Source organism: Lacerta agilis, chromosome 10 (assembly GCF_009819535.1).
Source record: "Lacerta agilis isolate rLacAgi1 chromosome 10, rLacAgi1.pri, whole genome shotgun sequence".
Classification (NCBI taxonomy): Eukaryota; Metazoa; Chordata; class Lepidosauria; order Squamata; family Lacertidae; genus Lacerta; species Lacerta agilis.
In genome coordinates, this window is record NC_046321.1 from 64,640,063 (window position 1) to 64,659,579 (window position 19,517).

Here is a 19,517-nt window from a genome sequence, read left to right on the forward strand (position 1 = left end):
AGGGTGAGACAGCCAGACCAAGCGATATATATTGGAGTACTATTAAAGTGTAGTTTTAAAATTCATTATTACACTTCTGCCACCACAGACTGTTGGGTAAGTGGAATGCCATTTGCATTTTCTGCCTTAGGCACCAAAATGCCTTGTGTCATCTCTGCCCTTCGTATGATTTTGATGGTAACCTCAATCATTGCCATTTAAGGCGAGTCTTTGATGAATGCACCAAAATGTGGTCTGCAAGATTAGGATGTCAGCATCTTGGCTAGGACATTTGCCTTGATAAATAGCATATTAATCCCATCACACTGAAATATATTGCATACTAAGTGCTCTGTTAATAGGAAGCTCCACTATGAATCATTGCTGGAACTGCAGTGTTGATTACCAGAGTAACTTTGCATTCATCATTCTGTTTTCTGTAATATCTGAAGCTTGCCTTGAATTGCAGGCATTTGTTTACAATAATTCACTGACAGAATCTAATCAAGCTGTCACCAGTTAATTCGGGCAGAGCTATTTAAAAACACCCATTTTAAAGTTAAAGATTACGTATTGTCATTTTGGACCTGCTTGGAACTTATTTGATGAAAGAGACTATGTCCAAAAATTAAGACAGGAAAAGAACGTAAGCAAGCTTGAAATTAAACATTTGTTTACAAATCACAGGGTGGCTCTTAGTCTATTATCCTGCCCTTCTTTTTAAGTTTCTATTTTCCTTCAGACTTATGAATTGACTCCTAGTAAGTCACAGACCAGTAGAATAGTCATTCTATACTACATGGATATGAAAGAAGTAAAACATACCCAAACAGTGAGAGCTATTCTTTGTAATAAAAACTGGATGGAAGCTACTCTAAACATGCCATACCTAATAAGTTACCTTCAATTATTTGCATATTACCATAAAATATCTAGATTGTCACTATTTTCAAGTGGGTTTCAGTCACATAACCAGCAAATTCAGGTTGCACTGTATTAGGGCTGCATATACACCACACATTTTAAGTACATTTTGGCTACCCTCTCTGAATCTTAGGGATTGTAGTTTACCCTGAGCTATAATTCCCAACACCTTTAACAAACTACAGTTCCCAGTATTCTTGAGTGTGGGGTGATGCAATGCATGCACCCCAATAAAACAGCAACATTTCCTCTCAGATTAGGATCTGGAAACTACTCCTCACATCTGTTTGAGTTTTAGGCTGCCAGACTAGTTTAACATGCTCTTGATAGGGCTTCCTTTGAAGACTGTTCAGAGGCTGCAGCTGGTGCAAGACTTCACTGAAGGGTAATACTTCTGGGAGTGTATTACATTTCCGTTCCAGAGTCTGCACTGGCTTTCTATATAGCTTTGTGGAAACAATCCAAAGTGCTGTTCATGGGCTTAAAAACACAGTTTGGGCTCAGTTTACAAACTTCAGCCTGACATGGATTACATTAGCCAAGAAGGTCCTTTCAACTGTGTTACCCATGTACCAGGTTTGAATCCTGGTTAAGAAAACAAACTACTTCCTACGGTTTTCAGAAACCTCCCTAGAGGTTTGCAAGGTGAACGTATGTAGCTACACAAACAACATAAAGTATCATTGTGGTGATAATATGAACCATAAACAACCAAAACCACCACACAATGGCTGAAAATGTAATGAAAGATTTACTGGAACACTCCTCTGAAAAACTAACATTTCTTCAACCAAGCCACATGATTAACTAAGCCATATATAGGTCATATAACTGAATACATAGTGTAAGATAAAATCTTCACACAACTGAACCATTCAGCAGTAGATTGGGTATAGCAACAAAATCTCAATGAAATGATGGTAGAATTCTTCCGAGGTTGGGAGCAAAAATCTCCTAGCTATAATAGTACAGGAATGTACATATAGGTCTTGCAAAATCACCATCCAGATGAAATCAAGAAAAGTGGCACAAGAGAGGGACGAAGAAGACCTGTCCTCCGGATTACTCACAGGTTTCGCTATATAGCTTCATCAGTTCAGGTTAAACATTGTGATCAGCACAACATGTGAAATATTCAACAGCCACATTTGGAACGTATGTAGCTGCCTTACATAGCCAGACTGTTGATGTCTCTGACCCAATATTATCAGTTTTGACTGGCAGGAGCTCTCCAAGGCCTCAGGCAAAGGTCTTTCTGAGAAGTCAAAGGTTGAACCTGGTAACTTCTACATGCAAGGCTTCTGCTCTACAAATAAAGCTATGACTGTTCCCCAAAGCTAAGCATATTTCAGGACTGGCGTGAGACAGTTCTGTAAGAGCAGACATTTAATGGCTGGGTGGGATAAGCCAAAGACATCACTCGTGTTTTATTTTATGTTACCAAAGGATACCAAAACGAACCTTCAGGATAAAGCAGACTATAAACTCAATATAATAAAAAAAAAATCCCCACCCCCACATTTGGCTGTTTATTTCCAGTTGTGTTTAAGCACATCACACGGTGCAGAATTGTACCTTAGATTCCATTTGAAAAGCTGTTGTAGAAACTTGCTAGACTAATAAATGTTTATTTTGAAACCTTTCTTACTTTGTCATCAACAATGAAAATGGAAGGAAGGTAACGAGCGGTGCATGAAGCTTGTTAAAAGAGACTTGTCTTTCCTTCTCTGAAGTACCGTGTAAATATGAGGACAAATTTCCTGGTCTTGCCTGCAATCAATCTAGTCCATTGCAGCTGATGGGCTTCTACATATAGCTCCCCAGTGTTGTTTTACGGCATTGATAATAGGTTTCTTTGGAACAGGATGCTTGAAACGCTGTGTGTTCTGAAGAACAACGTTAGTGATAAGAACTAACAATATACCTGAGTGCTTGAATTCATTGACTTATTAGTATGTGGGTTTCTTGGCCTTCCCTTTGTACAGCAAATCCCTCTGGAAGCCCATTTACCCACAAAACATAGACAGAGAGATAGGATATGAGACCGAAATTGTTAGCCATTGTTCTCAAAGTAATGAGGTACTTGGGTAAAGGCAGCTGTAACTGTGTGCACCACAGCAATAAACAGCAAACGTTCAGCCTTGTGAACCACATGGAAAATCAAACATGAGATAAACATGAAAACTCATTGCACCTACCAAGGCAATGTACATGGAAATTAGCAAATAGGTGGTTTATGGACTCAGCAGAATGCAGAGGGAGTGTCTTGAAATGGTTGAATTGACTGCAAATTCAGGCTGAAAGTGGAGGATCATGTTTTTAAATGTTCATGCACCAGTAAGAATAAAATAAAGCACAACTCGGGTGGCGCTGTGGGTTAAACCACAGAGCCTAGGGCTTGCCGATCAGAAGGTTGGCAGTTCGAATCCCCGTGACGGGGTGAGCTCCCGTTGCTCGGTCCCAACTCCTGCCCACCTAGCAGTTCGAACGCACGTCAAAGTGCAAGTAGATAAATAGGTACTGCTCCAGCAGAAAGGTAAACTGCGTTTCCGTGTGCTGCTTTGGTTTGCCAGAAGCGGCTTAGTTATGCTGCCCACATGACCCAGAAGCTGTATGCCAGCTCCCTTGGCCAGTAAATCGAGATGAGCGCCACAACCCCAGAGTCGTCCGCGACTGGACCTAATGGTCAGGGGTCCCTTTACCTTTTACCCTGTAAATAGAAAACTAGCATAGCAGCCAGTGGCGGGAAGAATACCTTCCTGTTTGATGTGCTTGTTTCCTCCATACAGGGAGCTTTTTATAAGAGAGAGCACACAAAAATGAGGGCTTTTGTATGTGTGTGCATGGGTACAATGGCAGCCTGAATCCATGATCTTGAGAGAAGAAAGGTGTATGTGCAGTAAACACACACACAAAAAAGCCCAAAAGGTCTCTTGCCATCCCATTCCAGCAAATTCCCCCTTAACTGCAATTAAAGGGTACCGTATTTTTCCGTGTATAAGACTAGGTTTTTTCTCTAAAGAATAATGTCAAAAATTAAAGGTCATCTTATACATTATCCGCCATTTTCTTTCATCTGAGTCCCCAAAATAGGGGGTGTCTTATACATCGGGGCGTCTTATAGACGGAAAAATATGGTACATTAGGATACAGTTAAGGGATACACCAGGAAGAATTTTCTGACATTATGAACTTTTAAACAGTGGAACGGACTCCCTTGGCATGTACTGGACTCTCCTTCCTTGGAGGTTTTTAGCACCGGTCATGGATGCTCTAGCTGAGATACCTGCATTGCAGGGGTTGGGCCAGATGAAACTTGGGGTTCCTTCCAACTCTACAGTTCTATTATTAGCCAACCAGGGGCCAGGATTTGAAGCTATTTAACAAACCCTGATAAGATAGAACCTTACTAGTCTTAACTACAGTTAAAGATGAAGCTGCAGTTAAGGTGGAAAGTGGAATTCACTCCGAGGAGGGGATCAGCTGTAATGAGAAAGCAGGTACAGTACAGTAGCCGTGTTGGAAATATCTGATACACTTAATCTAAGAGTGCATATCAAAGTGGAGTATGCTTCTGGGTTGTTTCTCTTAGAATCAGCCTCTGTACTGAGGGGAGTCGTAGCTCGGCAGAGCACAGATTTATGTAGTTTGTGTGTAGATGTTTAATTGGCTGTAATTTGATTTAATTGAAAAATATAAAAAATATATAAAAAAAAGAATCAGCCTCTGTATTTAATGAAATAGTACTGTAAGTTTCTGGTTTCAATGCAGAGTAATTCCATAAAACTATTTTTAGTAATATTACACACACACACTGTGTAATCACTTCTTGTGTTTCAAAAGGTTGTGTTTTTGCAGATCCCAAATCCCGAGAAGCCTGAGATTTTTATTTCCCCCCTTGTATTAATAAAACAAATGACTATAGCCTAAGGCTGAATTTTTGTCTTCATAATCTAGGCTTCTGAGCTTAAAATTGTGAAAATTTGAATGCAGGATCAAATGTACTGTACTGGGATCTGCATTATATAAATAAATCTGTCTATCAATTGCATGCTAATGCCTGGAGGATAAATAAATACCATTGTTCCGCTCTGTGATGCCCCTTCATCTTATAAGCCAAATGCATCATCATCACAACAGTGTACTGTACTAAAAAGGGTGACCCAAAAAGAGGGTACCATGCAACTTCTATTAAATCCCAATTCAAGTTGTCTCCAACCAGTGCTGGGCTCCCACTGTGGAATATTTGTTTTCTGTACTTAAAACAAAACCCAGCTCTCCTATCATGAGGCTAGAGCTGCATATTCCTTCATGGCAGTAAGAATAAAACTTTGCTTCTGCACTTTGTCTTTAATTTATGACACCTTCCTTCTTGTTATCATTGTTATTTTGTTGTTGTCATTTGTACCAATGTTATAGGTTTGTGCAGTTCTTCATGAGACTGGGATGCGGTAAGGCTGCACCAGATCCCAGAAGCCAGCCTGTTTTGCTACAGTATTCTCTTAATGGAGGCCTCACATGGAATCTTCTGCAGGAGTTTCTCTTTAGCAACTCAAGCAACGTAGGACGGTACATTGCCCTAGAAATCCCCTTAAAAGCTCGTTCTGCCTCCAGTCGTCTGCGTTGGTGGCAACCATCTGAGAACGGACATTTTTACAGCCCGTGGGTCATTGATCAGGTATGTAACCCTTTCTATTCAGGAAAGTAAGTACCTTTGATTGAATACCGTGTCCTGTACTTGCCCTACTTTACATGATTAGCGGAACTTCACTTCATGAGAAACATGGAGCTGCTGGTGGGGAAGAATGCTCCATATCGAGTTAATTTACTTGTACACTTATGTGTAGTAAAACTTTACCCTTTGTCCTGTCATGTTGTACGTTTTCATGCCCCTCTGCTAAATAGTTGGCTGGTGAAAGCAAGGAAAATATGGGGTGCGGAGGCAGAAAGGAAGAATTTGAGTCAGGAGTGCCACTGCCTTGTTCTGAGCCAGGACATTGTCTCCTCTGACCGGCAACAGTTTTCCAGAGATGCGGGCAGGGGGTCTGTTCTAACTCTGTTCCTGAAGATCTTTTTAGTAAGAGATGCCAGACCATGAACCTGAGACCTTCTGCATGCAGAGCATGTGTTCTCCCTTAAGAAGTCACAAACTTTTGCTTTCCACTAACCAAGAGGAACATATATTTTAAACAGTCTGATCTGGATGCATTTAAAACTTCTGATCACAGTGAACATGACTCAAATGGAAAGTTTGTTGTTGTTAAAAGAACTGTTTCTCCAGAGTCATTGGGCCCATTCCAGCGAGGTGATCAACAAGCTGTCAGGCCCAGATCTTCTGCTGGGTAAGGAGGAGTTCAAAACTGTGCTGGTCAGAGGTGGTCCAATGCCTGGGGCTGTGTTTATATTCCCCATTTATTTGGACTGTGTACAGCACCAAAGAGGGCAATGGGCAGAGTGCTGTCAATCTGCCGATTCAATAAACATTTTGTGGGAGAGGGTGGACCACTGTTTAGAGATGACTGTGATTAAATAGTATACAAAATGTTGAAATAAATAAAAATCCCCACCAACAGGTGTTCGATAATGAATTTAGCCGAGTGCACATTCACAATATACAAATGTGCATTGGGATTGTGTGACCTAACCATAGTCCATAGTCTTTGTAATGTAAATCTCCATAAAAGATTTACGAGAATGAGGGGTGAATCTCTGAGCCTGCTGCGTAGGGCCCGGAATCATTTTCAATATTTCATATGTTGTGACTTTAATTTTGAGTTATCTGCCTCTGGTTAAGGTTCTCAGATATTTGGATATGAAATTTATGGTAGAAACATACACCAAGAACACAAAACGTAATTTAGTTTTCTTTGCTTAAAGGGAAAAGAGTGTTACTCAGAAGTTCATTGTTACTCATTGTTAATTAGCTATTGCCAAAGTAAACAGTATTGAACTGAATTTAGAAGAAATATAAATAATTAATTTCAAGTTTGGCCGGGGACACACACACAACAAACTAGATATTATTTAAGTCTAACAGCAACAATGAAGTGCCTGCTGTTTATTTAATACCCTAACCATTGGTGAAGATATGAGCAACGGTAAGAGTACACTTATGACTATGTTATATCAGTAACATTTGTGAATAATTTTCAAGCATTCAGAAATCTGTTGGCAGAGAGTGGAATTACTTCATCCAAAATAGTCCAGGGGGAGCAGGCAGAGGCATTTAGGGGTTCAGTGTGGTTGCAAGGGGGAAAGGGGGATGGGAAACTTTATTTTCATAACCTTCTTTCCATTCACTTAACATAGGAACCAAGTTATTATTATTATTATTATTATTATTATTATTATTATTATTATTAAAATTCCAGACATTTTAAAGCTCACCCTCAACTAAGGGTTCAGTGTTTTACAAATTCAATCCTTGCAGGTACGATTAAACTTGTAATCAATTCTTGATAGCTTTCCTTTTCCACATCTTTTATGTGTCCAAGCCAATAGCTTACATCTTACAGGGGCACTTTAAGAATCAGTGTATCTTAATAACTTCTGCTATCTTAGGTAAGTCATTCTTAATCTTGAAATACCCTCTCCCACTTGTGAAAACCATCTGAGTTTACACCTGTGTACCTCCACTATTTATTAATAATTATCCTAGGATGCTGGTTAGTCGGTAGAGCATGAGACTCTTAATCTCAGGGTCGTGAGTTTGAGCCCCACATTGAGCATAATATTCGTGTATTGCAAGGGGTTGTACTAGATGACACTTGTGGTCCTTTCCAATTCTATGATTCTATGTGCTTATTAGCCATAAAATTGCATCAGATTTTTTGAAGTATGATACCACTTACGTAGTACTTTATAACAACTTTCTTCCAAAATTTATGGAAAATGTGGCACCCTTTTATAAATGTTTGAATAATTCCTTCATGTCCTGCTGCTATCTTCAATCTTTCCTTATATAATTTATATTTGAAGATTTTCATAATCTTTGATATTCTCCTCTAAACAATCAGAATTCTTCTTGAAGTCTGAACAAAGTCTCATATAGGTGATTACATACTACTAAATAAGAATGGTACGTGACTAATTAGATGTGATACTCCTGGTGGTGTTTTCTACATTATTAGTCATCATTGCTCAATCATCTGCAGGGTCCAAGGCATGTCTGTACCTGGGGCAAAGAACAAGATGGTGCCCCCACTGACTGGTCTGGCTGTAGAATCTTATTTTAGTACTGGCAACAGGGTAGCATTCTCCACTGCACCTGAACATCACAGGGCAGTTATAGGTGTGCAAAACAGGAGAAAGGTCCTCTGGGAGAAAGGTTTAGCTAGTGGGCTCAGGAGGACCAGCGAGGAGGCTGCCTCCCAGTTCTGCTGCTGATGTGGTTGCCTCACTCTGCCTAATGATAGGGCGGGTTCTGGTCATCTGAGTTTTCTACTATGTGCATCATGCTCAGTGGTATAGTAGTAAATTTTGAAGGGCACAAGACCATCACGACAGACCAGAGAACCAAAAAATTTAGGCAGCTGATGTGGCAAAGAGTGGCGTAGTGGTTAGCATGTAAGAATTGGGCTGGTTTCACATCCCTGATCAACCATGTGGCTGTGGCATTACTTCAGTCCTGTGCATAGATAGTTCCCTGAGATAAACTCCATTGCAAGTTCAACTTGTAAAACACCTTGAGCTTGCACTATAAATCTTCAGTCAGGTTCAATGCAACCTTCAGCTTTTAATTAGAAGTGCAAAACAATATTGCAGAGAAGTACAATTGCTTGATTGCTTTTCTCGTTCCATGCTAGTTTGCCACAAACAACCGTGAAGCTTGAAAGCTTCATTATCAACTCATTCACTTGCCAAAGCAAGGCAGATCCATCAGTTACACTGGCTTTTCAATAGATGACTGTTGGAGATTCTCTGCCAGGGTCCTACACGAGAGTAGGACGCTCCTGTTAACAATGACATCAACATGCCTGCTCTGGGGGGTGGGGAGGGGAATCCTGGAGCCACACTATTTCCACCCCACCCCACCCCTATTTCTGATCATGCCACACCAAAAGCTTCTAACCATTCATTTGACTGAAGGGGCCAGCTCATAACCTGTATGTTGTAGAGCTTTGTTGATGACCTCATCGTACATTCAGTGTGGGCTGACAACAACCAGGAAGTACTGAATATAAGTGTCAATAGCCCCTGTGTTAATCAGCAATGACTTAGGCGTGCTTGGAAAGAAAAGTAAAGAAACCCCTACTTTTTCAGCATCTGTTTAAACTTTTCTACAGTTAAAGTAAGCAAACCCTTGCATTTGTGTTCCAGATCCTTATTGGCGGAAACATCTCTGGCAACACAGTCTTAGAAGATGATTTCAGTACCCTGGATAGCAAGAAATGGCTCCTCCACCCTGGAGGAACAAAAATGCCAGTGTGTGGTTCTACTGGGGATGCCCTGGTCTTCATTGAGAAAGCAAGCACTCGCTATGTTGTCACCACTGACATTGCTGTTAATGAGGATTCTTTCCTTCAGCTGGACTTTGCAGCTTCTTGCTCTGTCACCGACTCCTGCTATGGTAGGAAAGGCTTCTGCATTTCCTATTTACATACTTGCCAGCCTTCTCTGATGTCGTTGCTTATTGTTCTTCATGCAACTCTCCAATGAAAAATACAGAATCTAAAACAGGCTTTCCCACCAGAAAACTGTGATTTGTTGTTTCTGCCTTGGCGTACTTGGAAGTCTCCCATCTGTGGTTTGTGTATGCTGAAGGTTTATAGATCCCAGGTATTGGTGGAAAATAAGGGCCCACTCACTTGCTGAGTTTTCTGGCTCATGAATAGAGCTGAAATTTAAAATGCATGCCTGGAAGCACTGTCCTTACTTAATAACAGAAAAAGAGCCCTGCTGGATCAGCCCAGAGGCCGCACTTTGACCAACCAGGTGCCTATGGGAAGCTCACAAGCAGGCCCTGAGTGCAACAGCATTCTCCCAAATTGTTATTTCCAGCAACTGGTATGCAGAAGCATGCTGTCTCTGATGGTGGAGGTAGAACAGAACTATCATGGCTAGTATCCATTGATAACTCCATAAATTTGTCTCATCTTCTTTTAAAGCCATCCAAGTTGGTGGCTGTCACTATATCTTTGGAGAAGGAGGGATAAATATTAAATGAAGGGATATTTCTTATATATTGGCAGGGCACTATGAACATGCACAGTGTGGTGTGTCTGTTTCAGGTGTGCTGAACGCCCACAACCATGACCAAATAGACAGACACGTACAGTTCCTGTTATTCCTGTTTCCTTACATTCCAGTCCAGAGCTTGAGCCACACACATCAGCTCAGCAGCTTTCCCATACACTTCAAAATGGTACACATGTGGACCCACCCTTTAAAGTAATCAGGAATATCTTAAGGATGTGTGAATTGTGTGTATGCACCAGAACTTACCCAGCAGTGGCCGTTACTGGAAAGGGGGACTGTTCTTTATTCTGAGTTGTACAAATTTAGGACAAAGCATCTTGACATTTCCAATGTGAATCTCTTGTTCTGACATTGGTTCTGTGTCATGCTTTAAACCAGGGTTCAGCAAACTTTTTCAGCAGGGGGCCAGTCCACTGTCCCTCGGACCTTGTGGGGGGCTGGACTATATTTTGGAAAAAAATAATGAACAAATTCCTATGCCCCACAAATAACCCAGAGATGCATTTTAAATAAAAGCACACATTCTACTCATGTAAAAACACCAAGCAGGCCCCACAAATAACCCAGAGATGCATTTTAAATAAAAGGACACATTCTAGTCATGTAAAAACACACTGATTCCCGGACCGTCCGCAGGCCGGATTTAGAAGGTGATTGGGCCGCATCCGGCCCCCAGGCCTTAGTTTGGGGACCCCTGCTTTAAACTGTTATGGTTCCTGCAACCCCAGAGACCAAAGTCCTACCTTAGATCTTGCCTGCACCTTTATAAATTGGAACAAAGTAACATTTACATACAGCTGATTTAACTTAGACCAAAGGAAGGTTTGATCATGTATGTCAACTAACTGCAGGCAGTTACTTCAGATTCTGTATATGAAATGGAAATTAAGCTTAAAGAAAATCCCTAAAGTAGATTAAGCAATTTGCTTATAAGTAATGAAGATATTTAAGTCTGGAAATTAACCAGGGGCCCCAAAACATAATCATTATGCTTCAGTTTGGAATCACAGTTCATTACAATTCTGTTAATGTTAAGAGCGCTGTAACTGATCTGTTAGTTATATGACTAAGTTTCCCACACTTTTAGCTCGGCCAACCATTATTTTGATGGAGTTGTATTAACCAGGACAGCCAGCATCTACATATAAGTCATAGAGCAACATGCTGATAAAACAAAATAATATAAAAATGACATGTACCTCGTTTTTTTTTTTAAAGAAATCAACACATAATAATAATTTGTATGCATAAGTTGTTTGTGGTACATTTTAGGGCTTCAGACACAAAATTGTTTTTATTCTGATTTTTTTCTTTGTATGTTCAGCAGTTCAGTGCAAACATATGCATGTCTCACAAAGATCAGAGCAATTCGAACTCTTCCTTAGGAGTCACTTGGCCACTGCCACTGCCACAGCCCAAGCCCTCCTGGTCTTATTTCAATGCCTTGCTCTGGCTACCATAATCATGTTCGCTCCAGAACAGCCTCTGCCTTGGGCAGGTGTAACAGAGGCTAATGCAGTAGCAGAGCCCCTCACCCCCACCAGCAGGGCTCATCAGAAAGAGACCTGCTGAATCCTAAACCACCCATGCCCAGCAACACTGGATTGCTCCTAAATTCTGTTGAGTTTAATAAGATTCACTCCCAGGTAAGTTATACTATTATATTATTGTATAAGTATATACAACTGAAACCGAGGTGTTAGAATCAAGATTAGATAATACACCTAAAACTGAAAAGTTGGATTGGGCTGGCTAGCACATCGATGTTCATCCCTTTGTGATTGCAACAGCAAACGATGCATGTGCGAATGAGCCGTCACAGATCAAACATAGAAAGTTTTGCTACAGTGACACTTAACGCAGTGCTTTTCGAGAGAGTCACTTCATGCATTTCAGCTGCAAATCGTCAAGTGTTAAAGAATCAAATGATGAAGAATTAAGAGGTGTCCATAAATGTGTGAGCAGACTCCTTTAAGTAAAATTTAGAAGATGGAGGCAGTTTGTAAAGAAATACTGCTGTCTCTCTCTTTTTGCTCACCGTGACTAATCTTTTCAGACTCCTCCACTTATCTCGGTAATCCTCACAGTAGCCATGTGAAATAGGCCAGTACTATGAACTTCAAATGGCAGGGGTAGAGGAGGGCTGAAGCTGTGGTCATAGTAATTTGACTACCCAGTAAGCCCACCTTGGGAGCTTGTGACTGAGCAGAAATTTGAGCCAGGAATGTGTGCTAACAGTGTACACTCTTAACCATGACATCCCACTAGTTCTCAGTGACAATACATCTCTCAGCATGCCATTAAATAGGTATTGATTCCATCTTTGGTGTGTTCTAATGCATATCCCATTCTACTGCAGATGGCCTGTTTGCATTGTATTTCTTTCAATGCACTGCACACCTGTGTGCATATTTACTTACTTACTTACAGTACTTAAAAAGGTAAAGGTATGACTAGGGTTGCGTGCTCATCTCACTCTATAGGCCGAGGGAGCTGGCGTTTGTCTGCAGACAGCTTCCGGGTCATGTGGCCAGCATGACTAAGCCGCTTCTGGCGAACCAGAGCAGTACACGGAAACGCCGTTTACCTTCCCGCCAGAGCGGTACCTATTTACCTACTTGCACTTTGATATGCTTTTGAACTGCTAGGTGGGCAGGAGCTGGGACCCGAACAATGGGAGCTCATCCCATCGCGGGGATTCGAACCGCCAACCTTCTGATCAACAAGCCCCAGGCTCTGTGGTTTAGACCACAGTGCCACCTTGCTCGTTAATAACATTAGTATGCCACTCCCAAAACATAAAGTTTTCTGGGCAGCATATCTAAATGTGCATTCCTTTAAAAACAATACGGTGCTCATCATAGGCCACAGACCATATAGTGGTACCTTGGTTTACGAACTTAATCCGTTCCGGAAGTCCGTTCTTAAACCAAAGCGTTCTTAAACCAAGGTGTTCTTTCCCATAGCAGTGGGGGACTCAACTTACAAATGGAACAAACTCAACAGGAAGCAGAACATGTTCTTATTCCAAGGCAAAGTTCATAAACCAAAACACCTACTTCCAGGTTTGCAGCGTTCTTAATCCAAGTTGTTCATAAACTAAGCTGTTCTTAAACCAAGGTACCACTGTATAAATGTACACTCCAAACTCCTACACAAAACATGAAATGTTTGATTGGCGATACACTTTGATATTATAATGCTGAACTGTTTTCAGTGAGTTTGATGATACCATTGTCATAACAATTCAACTCATTTTAACCTTTTTAGCTATTGAACTAGAGTATTCTGTTGATCTTGGTCTGACATGGCACCCAGTAATGAGAGACTGCCTTCCAACTAACGTTGAATGCAGTACATACCATCTCCAGAGGATTTTGGTATCAGATACATTCAATAAATGGACAAGGATTGTGTTACCACTTCCTCCTTACACCAGGTAAATTGCCTTTGGCATATCCTTAAAATATGTGACCTTATAGGTTTTGTATTGTATTTTTAATGTATTTCTGTGGTAGCTACATGCAAATAAAAATGGGGCCATTGCTATTGTTCAGTATCAATCTCCTTATCTCATTGGTGTGAACTTGGTCAATAAACTGAGACCAGTTGAACTGAGCTTACTTGAACTGAGACCAGTTGCCCCACCATAAATGAGAGGCCTGAGAAATGTCATGTGACCAGTTGTTGTTCATGTGAAACAAAAGTTTTCTGTCCGCATATAGAGAGTGCACTATGGAAATCTCCACTTTGAGAGATGTTGGTCAATATCCATAAAATACGATAAAATGTGGCCTACATTTTTAAATATAGCATTATCAAACTTTTTCTCTTAACCTCCAGGATTACCTTTTCCCCAGCAAATGCTTCTCTGCCACCTCGTTAACTTTTTAGGTGTGGGATAGCAATGCAGTAAATAAATAAAAAAGACTGAAATCTGTTTAATAGTTGTATCTTTCACTCGGAAATACAAGCTTAGCTTGAAGTTTAATGCTGCCATCTACTGATCAGTTTTTTCAAGCATGCATTCAATTGGTTGGTAAATGGAGTTCTCTAAAGATGAAGCTGGCTAACGGCTCGTCCACACCCCCAATGGCTCCATCGCCTTCCCTCCAGGAAAACCTATGGCTTCCCACTGAATCGGAACCATCAGCATTCAGGTTTTCTATGGATTGCTGTTTGTTCCGATTGAATGGTAAAGAGTGTGTTTTCCATGGGAAAGCTGTGGGGCAAACGCAGAACCGCTCGGACCCCTATCTAGAAAGCACGGGGCAAGAAGGCACGTTTTATCACATGTGGTGGAATTGTAAAGTAATCAAAAGCTATGGGGAAATGATTTATAATGAAATGGAAAAAAAATGTTTAAGACGTTTGTTAAAAGACCAGAAGATTTTTTGCTAGGCATTATAGGTCAAGACTTGCCAACATGGTGGAAGAAACTATTTATGTATGCTACAACAGCAGCTAGGATATTACTAGCCCAAAAAAGGGAAGAAGACAAGAGACCAACGAAAGAAGAATGGCAAGCATAAATGATGGAATACGCTGAAATGGCGAAGCTCACTGGAAAACTTAGAGACACAGACAATAGAGACTTTAAAAAGGACTGGGAACTGTATTTACAGAAACAGTGTAAAGAAGTGGACCCACTAGCAGGGTTTGAGTAAACACTTACAACTGAGAAAACAAGTATAAAAGTTAAGATGTAATAATTGGAAATATAACAAAGTGTAAGAGGTAGTTGAAAAAAGACGGTATAAAAATGATAAGAATGTAATAATATTTAGCTAAAAGAATGCAAAATTAAGGTAGAATAAAATAGGCAGGAGAAGCAAATATCTAAAGAACCAGAAGAGGAAGTTGAGAGAAGTCAAGGGTTGGGGGACTGGGGGGAGTTTGAGACTTACATACTCTTTTGGTGACAATGATGATTGTGTTGAACACAAAATTGTAAAACATAATAAAAATTATTATAAAAAAATAGAAAGCACGGGGCAAGCGGAAGTGTGGATGAGCGATAACTCTCTTCCATTGGCTCTAGAAGCATTTGTTTCACATCTCTCCACTTTTCTCAAAGGTCCCAGGCAACCCGTTTCCGCTGGCACCAGCCGGCTCCATTTGACAAGCAGCAAACATGGGCCATAGACAACGTCTACATAGGTGATGGCTGTATAGACATGTGCAGTGGACATGGGAGGTGCACTCAAGGGAATTGCATGTAAGTATGGCACTGTCAGGGACTGGGCAGAGGAGAAGGAGGGCAGATGGTGGAGACCGCCTCCCCATCCTGACCCTTCCAGGGAGGAAGAAGAAGAAGACGACAGTATAGATTTACAACAGGGGTTTGTGGGAGGTTACAGCTCAGAGGCGGATGGGGGGGGGCGTTGGGAAATAATGCGAGAGCCAGAGCAGCAGCTGGCTGACACATTGCCATTAGAAAGCATTCCAGACTCACCATCTCCCAGAACCCGGTGGGCCCTAGAAGTAGGAGAGCAAGGAACTCGAAGGCAGATGGCACTTAGCGGCACCCATAGAGGAGGAGGTGATGATGACGAATGAGGAAGTGGGAGAGACGGGGGGTGGAGATTCACTGGGACAACACCATTATCCAAGAGGCTGGGTTCTATAGCCTCTCTCTGTAGAGACTGAAATTAGAAAGAACTGTAAGAAACTTTTCCTTGTCTTTATACTTTCCTGGGCAACCAGCTGGGAGCCGTTGACAGCATCCTGACAGGTGCTCTCTTCAGAGAGACGGTGCCAGGGTTGCCAGACTATAAGACATGGGGAGGAGTGGCCTGGTAACTCGTGCATTAGAGTAAGGAACCTGGTGGGAAGGGGCATAGCCTAATGGCCCCTGGTAAGGGCGGAAGATGGCACTTGGCAGCTCGAGGGAGGAGTTTGGTTGTATTTGGTCCTCAGAGATGGAGTATGGTAGACATGGAGTGGGGAGAGCAAAGAAAAAAGATCTCAAGCTGGGCAGAACATAAGTCCTCCCTGCCCCCCAAATTCTGTCCCCTTACCTTGAGCATGTACTAATTCATGTCAAGACCTTGAGAAAGGAGCTGAAGCTCTGAAACTTCAGATCAAACCCCGAGACCTGCCAATCCTAGACATTGATGTGGATTCTAATTAGGATTCTAGCTTGTGGTTTAAAATAAGCAAGTAAGAAAGGGGATTTGTTTTCTTTCTGAATACAATTTCTCTTTCTTTTTTAGTTTTTTTTTTAAAGAAGGAAAGTGAGCCAGGACCAGCCTAATCAGTGGCCCATGTCACCATTTTGTAAGGGATGCCTATTTTGCTGCATGTGGAAGGAATATTACTCCTTCTGCTTGCTACCTTTATGAACCTGTGTCAGGGAAGGAAGGAAGGAGTCTCTAGAAAGGGGACCAAAAACAGGCAACATGAGAAGGAAAATAAGGAACTGTGTTAAGCAAATACCCATTGGTATTTGGCAGGTACTGTCATTGGAAGGAGGAAGGCATCTATTTGGTACTCCATCTAGAAACTGCTGGCTGCCCTAACACTATTTGCTTAGACTTTATGTACTGTGTTGGTTAGCTATAGCTGTCTGAAAGTAAGTTCTAGTAAACGTAAACTCAGTTACAGGTGGGTAGCCGTGTTGGTCTGCCATAGTCGAAACAAAATAGAAAATTCTTTTCAGTAGCACCTTAGAGACCAACTGTGTTTGTTCTTGGTATGAGCTTTCGTGTGCATGCACACTTCTTCAGATTCAGAGTTTACTATTCAGATAGTAAACTCAGTAATATTAAAACCAAGAGCCTTCAAAATAATGGAATTGTTTCTGTAATGTATTGTTATGAATTAAGGCAATTCATAATATTATTATAGTTTTATTATGAATTAGACTTCACATAATTAGTGTTCCATGCTTAAAGTACAGAAAGAGAGAGTTGTGTGAGGTCTCCAACCATGCTTGTAGATGAGGCAAGGGAACTCCTAATGCTGTGGAGCCTTACCAGCTAAATTCTCTTTTTTGCTGTCACTTACAGGTGTGATGAAAACTGGGGTGGACTGTACTGTGATGAGCCAGAGATACCTCTTCCCACTCAGCTTAAAGACAACTTCAACCGTGCCCCTTCCAACCAGAATTGGCTAGCTGTAAATGGTGGGAAACTGAGCACTGTCTGTGGAGCTGTGGCTTCCGGAATGGCACTTCATTTTAGCGGGGTTGGTATCTGCTGTACTGAGCTTTTTTTATATATAATTCTGAAACATACCCCAAAGAGAAGCAGACTGAAAGCAGAACCTTGGAGTTACAAACAACTTGGAAATAGAGTGGTGGGATTTAGTGTAGTGCTAAGTATTATATGCACACAGAAGTGAGGTCTAGTCATGCAACCAGACTTTCCCCCCTCTCCTCTGTGCATCTCCTAAACGTGTTCTTGGAGTTTCCCCATATCTTCTGAGCATCTTTAGGTGGCATGGAGCATGCGGGAGAGAGGGGAATCCTGTTGGGTGAACAATCCTGTTCTAAACTAGTATCACTAGTCCAAACAAGCAAGCATTTGATTTGTAACAATTTTTTATGCTAGCGAAGGCCTCAAAGTAGAATTTTGAAATCATGCAAGGTCACAAAATTGAAACTATTGGCAGATCTTTTCACTACAAAGCTAAATAGGCATTTTTGCAGGCTTGTTCCTATGTGTCTGTGCAAAAAACATAAAAATCTTTTGGAAATATATCTTACACAAACCTATTCCCATCTTTAAACATATTTACTATTGAGTTCCAGACAAACCATTTTAGAAGTACAACCGTTTGTGATAAAATGATTATTTTAGCTGTATCACTATCTGTGTTTATATGTTTCTAACTGACAGCCATTGCCATTTTACGCTTAAAGGGTTATTTGATTATGTGACTTAGGATTCAGAGAGAGCAAAAGACATGTTTTTGGGAGGAGAGAACTCTGTAGTGGGTACTGGGTTGTTGTTTTCAGTGCAGTAGTTTCTAGTGCTGAAGAGACAATCCACTTTTCAGTGTAATTTCTGCCACTTGGGCTACAACATAAATGCCCCACCCCTACTCCTCTGTTTGGGAATGTGATGTTTTTGGGTTCTGGGCCTGCTCCTTGAAAACACTCATTGGTTTTGTTTTGTGTTGTTTTTTTTAAAAAAAGTAGTTTTGAGTTGTTATTATTTTGAAGTGAGAAATAAATCATATAGTTGTTATTATTGTCATTATTTCCTTTGCAGCCATAATGGTTTCTTTTTCTTTTTCAAGGCTTGCAGCCGCTTGCTAGTTACAGTGGATCTAAACTTAACTAATGCAGAATTCATCCAGTTCTATTTCATGTACGGATGTCTGATAACTCCCAACAGTCGTAACCAAGGAGTTCTCCTGGAGTACTCTGTGAATGGTGGCATCACCTGGACCCTCTTAATGGACATTTTTTATGACCAGTTCAGCAAGCCTGGGTAATAAGTATATTCCTGTTCCACCCCTGTTCCAGCCAGATTCCACCTTCTTCTGGGTCTAAAAGCAGTGTGTGTGTTGACGGTTGCGTGTGTCTTGGTCATGTGAAAAATGGTCATTCTCTGTAGTGTTTTCCTCCTCAGGCCCCTCTCTTGGAAGCTCTGAGAGCGTCGTTGCTTCAGTAGGATGGATGGCAGTTAGAGGGACCCTGAAATTAACCATATGTAGAAGGCTTTATAGTGTATTACCAGCAGATTAAACCAGAGAATGTGTCTGGCAGCAGAAGCAGATTGACAGGGGGGGGGGTGCTACCAGTTAACCTGCACTGGGCACCAAACCGGGAGGGCTCCGTAACAATGATGAACAATGGAAGGCAAGAGGCTGAATTTGTGTGTTGCACAGGGCACCGTTGAAATTATAAAGCCCCAAGTCTGCCACTGCTGGCAACTTCCTCTTCCTACTGTTTTTTAATCCTCATAAAGATTGTTGTTTAAGGTCATTCCCTTATTTTCACTGTCAACTTCACATGCTTGTGGATAAACAAACTCTGCTTTGTGGACCATTTATGACTGTTGGCAAGGTATGTGTGGATGCTAAAGGATTCTTAGTGACTGTTATGCAGACTTTATAGTGAGGTGGAGCTAACTGAACATTCCTCTCTATATATTGTGGTAGAGAAAGTTTAGGGAGTTGCCATAACCTATGGCTGCTTTCACAAATCAGGCGCCCTCAATGTGTTCTGAGAATGCAGCTCCCATCAGCCCTGCCAGCACAGTCATGAGAGCTGATGAGAGCTGCAGTCCAAAACATGTGGAGGGCATCAGGTTTGCAAAGGTTCTCCAGCAAAGGTGCTACTAATCACTCTTCTTCATCTCAGTGGGACATGCTGTCATCGTGCATAACAGCATATCTGGTTTTCATGTCACTTGCAACCAACTGATTGGTTGAAACATTCCTTTCCCTTTGTGATAGCAAAACAA

The 19,517-nt window shown here is 41.3% G+C and overlaps 1 protein-coding gene across 2 annotated transcripts in view; it reads left to right on the forward strand.

The window, feature by feature from the left end:
• The window catches only part of RELN (reelin), a 281,750-nt gene that overhangs the window by 234,721 nt on the left and 27,512 nt on the right, over positions 1-19,517 (forward strand). For both annotated transcript variants that reach the window (XM_033161628.1, XM_033161629.1), the window contains 6 exons: positions 5,323-5,581; positions 9,223-9,472; positions 13,372-13,540; positions 15,179-15,319; positions 17,112-17,289; positions 18,346-18,539. In XM_033161628.1, the coding sequence (XP_033017519.1) occupies positions 5,323-5,581; positions 9,223-9,472; positions 13,372-13,540; positions 15,179-15,319; positions 17,112-17,289; positions 18,346-18,539 (1,191 nt within the window). The remainder of the gene's footprint in view (positions 1-5,322; positions 5,582-9,222; positions 9,473-13,371; positions 13,541-15,178; positions 15,320-17,111; positions 17,290-18,345; positions 18,540-19,517) is intronic.